Below are 10,798 nucleotides of genomic sequence, written 5' to 3'. Positions count from 1 at the left end.
TTCGGAACCTCCCTTAATCTAACTTATTATAAAATTAAAAAAACTCTAAATAAGACAATAAAAGGTTTTATTTATTTATACCACATTATAGCATGATGAACATTACAAATAGGCATGAATAAATAGACATATACTAGTGGTATAAGCTTGAAGACCTTGCTTACCAATACACTAGAATTTCACACATAACAAACGCACGCTATATAAGGAGATGCAGAGGAAAACAGCGGTTGGTAGATCTAAGTCAACAGGCTGTCAAATTTATTCTAGTAGTAGTGCAAAACATAGCACATCATTATTGATGACACTGACTGCCTGAGCACCAGCATTTTGATAAGAAATTTAAGCAAAGACACCCAAGAAAGTTGCGTTTGTGTTCTTATCACTGCAATAAAGGCAAGGGTTCTGATCGAATCCATTGTCCTTCAAAATCTTGGCAGCCTCAACCATAAGTTGTCTGTTGCTTATTCCAGCACCCATGCGCTGATTGAGTACGTTAACCACTGCATCAGTGAACGCCCCAAAGGCTCTATTCCCCAAAACCAGGTCATATGATGTCTCATTGGCTTCACACCCACTTAATAAAATTCCATCATCCTCCTTCAGTGGATCCAACACCATTAACCCATCTACGTAGTGAGGATGGAATTTTAGACTCACATCTTTCCCGAAGATTCCGAAAATCTTTTGGCCAATATTTACTGCGTCGTGTAGGATGCCTGCTGCTGTATCTATCGCACCATGTATGATATCAAAAGGAAGACTCTTAGCCTTAACCTTAGACGGTTTAGGCATGTTGGGATTTACTGGTGTCGTCATATGCTCACCACCAAATTGTTCTTTCTCTTTTTCAATGAGACCACCACTGTGGCACGAATCTGATAGGATTGTGAAGCTTGCTCCTTCTGGTAGCCGGTTAACAAAACGCCTGAAGTCCACATCTGCAGAAACCATGTATATATAGGGTATGAATATATATTGCTAAAATAAATATATAAATTCAAACAAAAACCTACCAGTGATAAGATTTAAATCACAAGCCACGATTGCTTCATCTTGCTTGAAAGGCTGGCCAGGTTGAAAGATTGGAATGCGTGTTCCATGTCCACTGAAGTAGAAAAATAGGACATCTCCTGCTTTAGCATTGCGCGCCATTCTATTAAGTGCATCCCTAATGTTTGCACCAGTAGGCAGAACCGACGACCCTGGCGCATCGGTGAGGACATTAATATCGCTTTCCTTGAACCCAAAGTTCAGGATTGCATCTTTTATGGTTTTCACATCATTGATGCATCCATGCAAGCCAAATTGGGTCTTGGGGTAGTTGCATCCCACTAAAACTGCTCTCTTCGTAACCTTAGCCATCTTGCTTTGCTAATTTGACTATTTTATGTTGCTTGTACCCCTTGTATTAATGTGCTTCCACTGTCTCAATAAGAACCTATATATATATATATATATATATACACACACTAATTTACAGCCTGTGTACTGTCCATTAAGATGATCATAAAGTGGATAGGGTTTTACTTGTTTTTCTTTTTAAAAATAATATTAATTTTGGCTAACATGCAATTTATTTAAATACGTTAAGTATACCTAACATAATTTTTAAAAAATAATAAAGGCAGATTATGTTTTTATAGATGTAATTTAGTCATACAATTATTTTATTCTTTAGTCATACAAACATTTCATTAAATGTGATTGACTTTCTATCGATTCTAAAGCACCAGGGGCCTAAGGGGGCTGGCAAGGTCCGAGTTTATTTAAAATGGAAAATCTTTAAAATTTTAATTTAATAAAAATAAAAATTGTACTTTAATCCTCTATAAAAATTATAAAATTTTGATTTAATTTTTAAAATTTATATTTTACTATCGTAAAATTTAAAATTTATTTTCACCCCAAAATTTTTGTGATTTCTCCACACCTATTCTCCACTTCAAATAATACAATTTCTTGGTAGGTAGAGTGAATAAAATAACATGATAAAATAAAATAAAATTTTAATTTTAAATAAGTATTAAAATATTAATAATTAATAAACACATTCATTAATTGTCTACTCTAGTAAATGGTAAGATTTTGTTTATTAAATTGGAAAATTAAGTCTGACCTTCTCTCAACACTATTCATACACCCTTATCCCAAACCAACTACCAAATATTATCACAACCACAATCAAGCAAATAAAAATATTAAACAAAAATAAATTAAAAAGAAAAAAAGAAAAAAGTGTAATCTCTCTAAACGGGCCTAAACGTTAAGCTCGAATCCGGAAAATTACATTGATCACCAAAATGACTTAGCAAAACTTTCGAAGTTTAAAAACAGTTTGTTTAAAACATTTGCTTTAATTTTGAAAGCTAGTTGATCTTTAATGATTGTTTTGTAAAGGTAGGATTCTTGATTTATATATGTGTGTATTTTTCAAACCTTATTTACATGCTCATGCAATAGAAAAAAAGATATCAAACATAGTTTTAATGAAAATTAAATTTCATGCATAAATAATTAAAATATGTATTTCGACATCGTAAAATTTAATTAAATAACAAATTTCAGTAGAGTAAATAAAATATTTTCACACATTAACTTATTTTTTATGTCATTTAAAGTAAATACAATTTAAAATAAGGTTAAAAGTCGAGTCAACTAGATCTATGATTTTTATTTATTTTTATGTCATCTAAATTAGTAAACCCAATCTAAAATAATGCTGAAGTCAAGTCAATTAGATCTATGATTTTTATTCAATTAGTTGGATTTATTAATTTGATGAAAAATAAAATAAAATTTTAATTTTAAATAAGTATTAAAAATATTAATAATTGTGAAGGAGGTCCCTAAAACCTTAAAACTTTCAAATCGTTTATTGATCAACTTGTAACTTTTTTTGAAATTGAGTGTCCAAAGTATAAACTTTCTAATATTTGAGTGACTTTGGGTGTAATTTACCCTATGATGAATATGAGTCAACGACCACATTAGACATCCATTAGCAACTTAATGGTTCAATGATTTAAATGATAGCTTTCAAATAGTTCGATGATTAATTTGTAAATTTTTAAATTAAATGGCCAAAATATAAATTTACTAATAGTCGAGTGACCTCGAGTGTAGTTTAACCTCCCTTATTTGACTTAAAAAATCAAATACAAGATGGACTTTTCCACAATAGGCCAACATCAACAATGTGGAAATAGCCCGATCGATACCTATAATTATTGATACCAAAGGAAGAAGAATTCAATGATTAAATGAAAGGGATATAATACAGAAAAAGTTAATAATTGAACTCCATGTGATAGTTTGATAGTTAAGGGTGTTCATTGTTTTAGATGTGGCTTGTGTTCGAGTCGTGTTAGTCGCGTTTGTTGTTCGAGTTTTGCCCTATTATTGTAATTCAACAAAAAAGAAAAAAGTTAATATTTTATTCTTAGGTTTGTATATTTGTTAAGAAAAACCAGTGACTAAATGGCTTAGGGACAATTAAAATTATAAAGGCAGTAGTATTTTGATTATGTTTTTATAGATGTAATTTAGTATTACTTTATTCTTTAGCCGAAAAAGATGTTTTTTTTTATATATAATTTAATTAAAATTTACTATTATGATTTAATATGGTATAACTTTTAGAGATGACAATAAAGTCGGGTGAGAATAGATATTGTTAAATCTATTACCGCTCCATCATTTGCATGTTGTATACATCCATTCATCCCATCCCACCCTGCATTATCGTAACCGCTTTGTACCTATTACCCCCCCAAAAAAAAGTCCACCCCGTTCTGCCCTACATCCACTTTTCAGACAAAAAAAAATCTATTTCATTCGAAGCGAAGCAATTCAAAATCTATTGGACAATTTGAGTTTTGTCATACCTAATAACTTCAATCCGAGTTCATAATTGAATACTAAGTTTAGATGGTAATTTGTTTTCCAAACTTTTTGATGTCGTGTTCTTCGACATGCCTATGAACCGTTTCATCATTTGCCTCTTAGAAAACTACAAATAAGTTGTTTATATCATGTAAAGTAGTTTTAAAACCGTTTCTTTTTTTATCTATCCATTATTTATTTGGTGTAGACGAAAAATATTTTATGGGTTTATTTTTTTTTTTTAAAGTCAAATTTCATCAATTATTTTTAATCACCATTATCAAATGTGTTTATTAATTTAGCATAAATATTTTCATATTTATCATTAAGTATTATTATAATTTACTTTACTTATTTTTCATATTTTTCAACTTAATGTTATAATTTACTATAGGTAACAATAATTACAAATACATTATTTAAAATTAATTAAAAACAAAATACGTAAAATCACAAGCATATGACATTAGATACTAATTTAAAAAAATACCAAATAAATTTTATAATTTAAATTAAATATTTAATTTTTAACTATTACTTTTTTTTATCAAACAACTTTTAAATCTAACCTAATTCAAACCAAGGAAACTTTTTGGATTTTATGTTGGGAATTAAATAAAAAGAAAAATATTTTCACTTCAAACTTATTTATATTTATTGTTTAATTACCAAAACTCCAAAATATTTTTTGAAGACACCTAAAAATCCTCTCTATAAAAAATAAAGATAATTTGTGATATTTTTCCTCTTAAATGATGTTATTTATATTTTTAATTGTATTATTTATATTTTATTTTATTTATTATTGATTTAGATGTTATTTATATTTTTAATTGTATTATTTATATTTTATTTTATTTATTATTGATTTAGATGTTATTTATATTTTTAATTGTATTATTTATATTTTATTTTATTTATTATTGATTTAGATAATAATTAGAGAAAAAGAGCTTAAAGTTTATTTCGACAAGTTTTGCTTGTTAGACTTTTAACATTTACAGACAGTTTCAGTATTTTGATCATAACTTAAGCTACATATTTTGATTTTGGGCCCATAATATATAGATTTGAAGAAAATTGACATAACTAACAAAAGTTGTTTCGCGGATGAAGCCCAAAAATATCAAGAAGACATCCAAAAATGTCCTAGAAGTTTGACGGAAAAATTGTCAAAATATTTTGAAAATTTTACTTTATATAGTTAATGGCACTTTTTTTCTCTATTATATTTTTTTTTCCCTATAAATAGAAATTATTAGGTTAAGACGAAGGGAAACCGAGACCTAGGCGTTCTTAGTTTTATTTTGTTTTCTTTATTTTGTGGCTTTTTAAACTCTCCATCTAGTCTAAGGTTTTATCAAAATTTGATTTAATAAATTTGTGAGACTTAATTTTTGCTTTAATTTTTCTTTATTCTTTGGTATTCATGCATCTTTTGTTTTAATTACAACTTCTCAAGTTTATTGAATGTTCAGCCGGTATTTGATAGCTTAGAATGATTGTTTTGTCAATTAGAATTGTTAAATCTATAATTGTTTAATTCATTCTAATACTAGTGACAAATTACATAATTAGTTTATGTCATAGTTTATGTTTATGTGGTGTGAATGTGTAATATAGCTAAAATGAATCTCACTAGGATGAGTTTATTGGTTAGTATTTGGACTCTCTCGTTCTTAATACTGTTGGTAAGTTAAATCTTGGGCGTTGAGTTACAGGGTTAGAAAATAATTTCAAACGAGTTTTCTCTTGGCTATCGAACAATGAGAGATTTTTGTTGCCTGACACTGAGTCAACAACTAGAACTAATTTATCAAAGGTATTGAAGTTATTTTTGCATTGATGATCGAATCTTTGAATCAAACGAAATTTTACTTCTAGCTAGAGTATCTTCTCATTAATTTTCTTTTCTTTTCTTTTATAATTAATTTTTACTTTGTTTTAATTTTAATTTTTAATTTTAAACACTTTTTATATTTTTCATGTAAATTTTTGTTTTTATAAATCTCTACATCCTTTCATTACTTCAATACAACACCAAAAGAACCAAATGTCAAACACTGACGCTTATAAATAAAATTCTTGCAAAAGAGGCCGCTTATTTTATCATAAAATTATACATGAATTAGCCATACATGGCGACTAGATAAGCTTGAAGGCCTTAAAACACACAGACATACGATAGTAATAAGGAAACACACACGCAGACGATAGTAATAAGCAAACACATACACAGATGCAGTAATGAAACCGATCGAGCACATTATTATCTAGTTTACAGTTTCAACCTCTAGTGATCGAAAACCCTGGTTCAAAGCCGGCAGATTACGCACCCGTAGTGGTGTTGGGTTGGTGGCCAAGAAAAGCTGCATCAGCATTCTCATCACTGCAATAAAGGCAAGGGTGCTGCTGTCCAATTCCTAGCTTTATTATTTCATTCCTAGCCTTCACCACAAGCTGTCTATTGGTTAATGCACGATTGCTCTCCTTGATGACTGTAATGGCCATTTTTACCCGGGCCCATACAAAAACCAAAAAAACAAAATAAACCAAAATACAAAAACCAAAATTAAAGTCCAATGTCCATAATAATACCTAAGCCCAAAATCCAAAAATAACAAGGCCCAAAATACAAATTAAACTGCAATGGCCCAATAACAAAAACTAGCCCAGGCCCAAAGTTTAATATTTTCAGAAACCCTAAGGTTTCTTTCCCTTGCGCCGCAACTGGTTTCCAGCAGCTTCCAGCACCGCTGCTGCCTCCGTGCCAGCCCCACGTGCACGTCCCTCACACCTCATCCCACGTGCGTCACCACCTCCAGCTGGCTCCTTATCTGCAAAAACAGAATAACAGCACTAACGATTGCAGCCAAAGGAGAGCAAAAATATAGCAGAAACATCTAGAGGAAATTATTTTCTATTTTCTATTTATTTTATTTCTTCTTATTCGGTTATGAAAGGCCGAATATGCTTACTGTAAAGAGAGGAGGAGATTACGCATGCAAATCGGTGCTAAAAGTTTGAATAAAAAAGACAGTTTCCAAGAGGTGATGAAAAATCTGATTTTCCTTTCGTTTTTGCTTCCATTTTTCCTTTGATTTTTGTTATCGTATATGTAAAAACGAAAGAAATAAGTAAGAATATAGATACTCATCTTTTTGGAGGCTTCGAAATCCTTGTTTGCTTCGTGGTAGTCCAAGTTTAGATGAGGATTAAGGTTAAGCCTAGCAAAACAAGCAGATTTACGGTCGATTAAGGCCAGATTAGGCCTTCGCCTGACGTCGTTTGTTGAATATGGAGGCGGTGTGGTGATGGAGGAAGCCTTAGGTTCGGCTGAATGAACAAGGGGATAGGCCTTAGGTTTTTTTTTTATTTGCTTTTAAGTGATAAATGTTGGTTTTAGGGTTTTTTTTTAACCTTGTTTTGTACAGAACTTGAAATTGTACCGTCTAGAGGAAGAGGATCCATGCGCCGACCCGTTTCGTGGCCCAGATCCGTGCCTTTTTACCTTGAATGGTCAAATTCACGCGTGGTCCTTTTACTTTGATGAGCCATTCAATCGCGCCTTATTTATGTTTTCTTTGATTTTTCTAGATTATCCCCGAAATTTGCGCGTTTACTCATTCTAGTCCGCGCTTTAAACGTTTCGTTTTGGAATATTGGTCCATTTTCTTTTTTAATCCTCGGTTGCTTGCACACATTTAATTTTGGTCCTTGATACTGTTTTAACAATTTGATTTATTTATAAATTATTCTTCTAATTTTATTTTTATTCCAATTAAGTTTTTTAGTTAATATCTTGTATTCTTTATTAATTATTTGTTATTCATTTTTAAATATGTTATTCTTAATGTATTATTTATTTGATCTCACATTGTTTTAGTTTTTTTATTTTCTTTTGTGAATTTTTGAATTATTTTATTATATAATTTATTATTTTAAAATTTTCTTTATGTAATTTTATGCGTAAAAGATTTATATAATATTAATCCTCATACATTGATATATATATACATATACATAATTTATATCGAATTAATTATTTAAATCCTCTTTTGAACATGTTCATATAATTTTATTTTATTTTTAAAAAAATTATTTATATATATTATTTATTTCTTTTAAATCCAATTTTGGTATTATATATCTTGTTTGTTTCAAATATTTTCCTATATTATTATCTTTTTATATATGCATTGTTTATATTAAAATTTTACTTCATGTATATTAATTATTGTGGATGAATAAGTCTTGTTTCAAATTATTTTGGTGCAATCGTTAATTTCATATTACATAAATAGTAGTTAATATACATTCTTTTATATATTTTTATACGGTTATATTTATCTTAAATCTTTTAATATGTATATCATTGGTTTAAAATTTTATACGGGTATCCATTACTATTTTTATGAATATAATTTATATTATATCTTATTTATAAATTTTGGGTTTAAATTGTTTTGTATAGCATTCTTTTCAAAATTCTTCTTACAATACTTATTTTGAAATTCATTTATATGTTAAACTTTATATATTATTTGTTCTACATTTTATTTATTTGGTGATCTATTTCAAATCTTTGTGTGTATTAGTCACTTATATACATATCCCTAGTTTTTATGTAAAATATTTCAAATTCTAGCATATACTATTTGTTCACCAATTCATCACTTTCTTAAAATCGTTTTGTATCATATTGGCTTCTAATTTCTATTTCGCTTTGGTACATTTGGTATTGATTGTTTTATATTATTCCATATATTATTGTTGCATGGTATTTATTTGTTTTTTGTATTATCATATCAATTGTTCTTCGTTCATGCTTGAAAATTTAGTTATATTTCTCTTGGATTAGTTATATGAAATTGTTTGTTTTGTTAGTTGGGTAAATAAGGTTATATTATCTTCATGCACCAAGTATTGTACTTTATTTGTGCATATTATCCCATACTTATTATTGCTTTTCTTTTGGTTTACAAAATGTTGCTTTACGGTTTTCAACTCTTTAAAATCAATTATTCCATTTTATTTTAAATAGAATCAATGCGTTTTGAGATAATTTACAATCATTTATTTAATTTTTTTTAAAAACAAGGCAATGTTCAATATTTAGAAATTCGAGAAATTATGCCCTACCGTACTGGGTTACGATTTATCGTTGGACTAAATATCTGGACATCCTTTTGTAATTTTTAACCTAAGAGCTTTTGGAAGTCGAAAATCAATCGTGTTTTCAAAGGTATGAAGAATCGTGTCCAATCGTGCTGGATGTGATGCTATATATCTTTGAAACGAGAGAATTTTGACAACCAGCTTGAATCACTGAAATGTTTTTAAAAAGGAACCATATTTCAATTTTTTTTCCTAAAATTCTAGACATAAGGACAACACTTAATTAATCTGGTACCAATTTTTGGGCGTAGTGAGGGTGCTAACCCTTCCTCATACGTAACCGCCAAACCCATTTTTGAATTTAAGTGGACCAAAATTGATTTAAATAGAACAAAATGTTTTAGTAGGTAACTCAATAACACCTAAACAAAAAGATTGGTGGCGACTACACACTCGTTTTAAAGTCTATCCTCGTTTTTTGCAAATAAAAAATGATTTCGACAATGACCTTCAGAACTGTATAGGTAAAGGCCCCAAACGCCTTTCTTCCGGTTTTGTCACTCGCTAGCATATCAATTGAAAGCTCATTGGCTTGGCACCCACTTAACAGAATTCCCTCATCCTCCGTCAGTGACCTTAAATTCAAAATATCACGTTCATAATGGGGTAGAAATTTGAGACTCACATTGTTCCCAAAGATTGTGGTCAAAAGAGAGCCAATACCCGTCATAGTATCTGTTCCAGTGTTGATGGCATTGTCAACTGCTCTTGGGGCCAATAAGCCTTGTGCCGCGATTATGACGTTGGCTGCTGTTACTAGGCAGTCGAATAAGGTTCCAAAGGAAATGCCCTTAGTCTTGTAATCAACAGGTGGTGCTATACCCCTTAGAGTACTATGGGGTCCAATTTGTTCTTTACTTTTATCAATCAGACCACCACTGTGGCAGGAATCCGAAACGATTGTGAAGCTTGATCCACTTGGTAGTTGCTGAATCAATTGCCCCCACAACTACCGCAACCACAATATGATATAAATAACAGTTTGCTTAGATTGAGAGTATTTTAAGAATTGAATTTACCAAGTTGATTACGTACCAAAGATGGGATTGAGATCACAAGGCACAATTGCTTCACCCTCGTTGGAAGGCTTTTGAGGTTCAATGCGGCGCACAAGTCCATGTCCACTAGAGTGGAAAAGCAGCCATAATGTTTGCACGTGTAGGCTTATACGTGGACTCTGGTTCATCAGTTAGGAGCTCAACATTTTCGGAATCAAGCCAAACCTGCTCACGATCATTTCTCTCATGGCTTTCGAATCGCTTACGCATCCGCTCAACTTGTTGATGGTGTTGGGGTAGTTGCATCCGACCAGAAAGGTCTCTTCTTGCATTCGGTGCTCATCTTGCTTCTATTTTGGGTCGCTTGTCTTGTCTTGTGCTTCGGACGTTGCACTAAACACCTATATATATACACACATACACACTCTAGTTTACATTATGCTCACTGACCATACTCTAATAAAAAAGACATCATGTTGGTAGGTACAACTGTTTTATTTTATTTTTTGCTTAGAAAAAAGCCTGGCTAATCCATGTGTATATATATATACACACACATGCAGTTAGTTGTCTGTATAAAAGTAGGACTGTTAGAGTGTATTTGGTTTAAGAATTAAGGGTATTTCAACAATTTGATATATTTGGCCTCTAACATATGGAGTGGGTGATTAATCCATATTTCATATTTCATTTATATAAATCATGTCAAATTTTAATTAAATTAAAAATTTAACTCT

The 10,798-nt window shown here is 30.4% G+C and overlaps 2 protein-coding genes and 2 long non-coding RNA genes across 4 annotated transcripts; 1 reads left to right on the top strand and 3 right to left on the bottom strand.

Moving 5' to 3' along the window:
- Nucleotides 1–50: 50 nt before the first annotated feature.
- On the bottom strand, nt 51–1,435 carry LOC108485289 (metacaspase-9-like). Its single transcript, XM_017789114.2, has 2 exons — nt 1,017–1,435; nt 51–941 (listed from the first exon to the last, which is right to left on the bottom strand). Exons 1-2 carry the CDS (start codon nt 1,363–1,365, stop codon nt 343–345), a joined length of 948 nt encoding a protein of 315 aa, XP_017644603.2. The 5' UTR covers nt 1,366–1,435; the 3' UTR covers nt 51–342.
- A 4,532-nt stretch (nt 1,436–5,967) lies between these two features.
- LOC108485288 (uncharacterized) lies at nt 5,968–7,330 on the bottom strand. The gene is made up of 2 exons (XR_008284390.1): nt 6,864–7,330; nt 5,968–6,722 (listed from the first exon to the last, which is right to left on the bottom strand). It is a non-coding gene; the product is annotated as an uncharacterized LOC108485288 (long non-coding RNA).
- LOC128294127 (uncharacterized) lies at nt 6,716–7,666 on the top strand. Its single transcript, XR_008284391.1, has 2 exons — nt 6,716–6,935; nt 7,320–7,666. It is a non-coding gene; the product is annotated as an uncharacterized LOC128294127 (long non-coding RNA).
- A 1,782-nt stretch (nt 7,667–9,448) lies between these two features.
- LOC128279268 (metacaspase-9-like) lies at nt 9,449–10,182 on the bottom strand. Its single transcript, XM_053029253.1, has 2 exons — nt 10,099–10,182; nt 9,449–10,012 (listed from the first exon to the last, which is right to left on the bottom strand). Exons 1-2 carry the CDS (start codon nt 10,180–10,182, stop codon nt 9,449–9,451), a joined length of 648 nt encoding a protein of 215 aa, XP_052885213.1.
- Nucleotides 10,183–10,798: the final 616 nt, after the last annotated feature.

This window comes from Gossypium arboreum, chromosome 6, assembly GCF_025698485.1.
Source record: "Gossypium arboreum isolate Shixiya-1 chromosome 6, ASM2569848v2, whole genome shotgun sequence".
Classification (NCBI taxonomy): Eukaryota; Viridiplantae; Streptophyta; class Magnoliopsida; order Malvales; family Malvaceae; genus Gossypium; species Gossypium arboreum.
This window is presented reverse-complemented; position numbering and strand designations above follow the sequence as displayed.

What these genes read in the sequence shown, in the direction of transcription:
- LOC108485289 (XM_017789114.2), bottom strand. Translation starts at nt 1,365, where the DNA reads ATGGCTAAGGTTACGAAGAGAGCAGTTTTAGTGGGATGCAACTACCCC. An exon ending in TGATTTAAATCTTATCACTG is followed by an intron (nt 942 to 1,016) that starts GTAGGTTTTTGT and finishes TGGTTTCTGCAG; the next exon opens with ATGTGGACTTCAGGCGTTTT.
- LOC128279268 (XM_053029253.1), bottom strand. Translation starts at nt 10,182, where the DNA reads ATGGACTTGTGCGCCGCATTGAACCTCAAAAGCCTTCCAACGAGGGTG. An exon ending in TGATCTCAATCCCATCTTTG is followed by an intron (nt 10,013 to 10,098) that starts GTACGTAATCAA and finishes TGGTTGCGGTAG; the next exon opens with TTGTGGGGGCAATTGATTCA.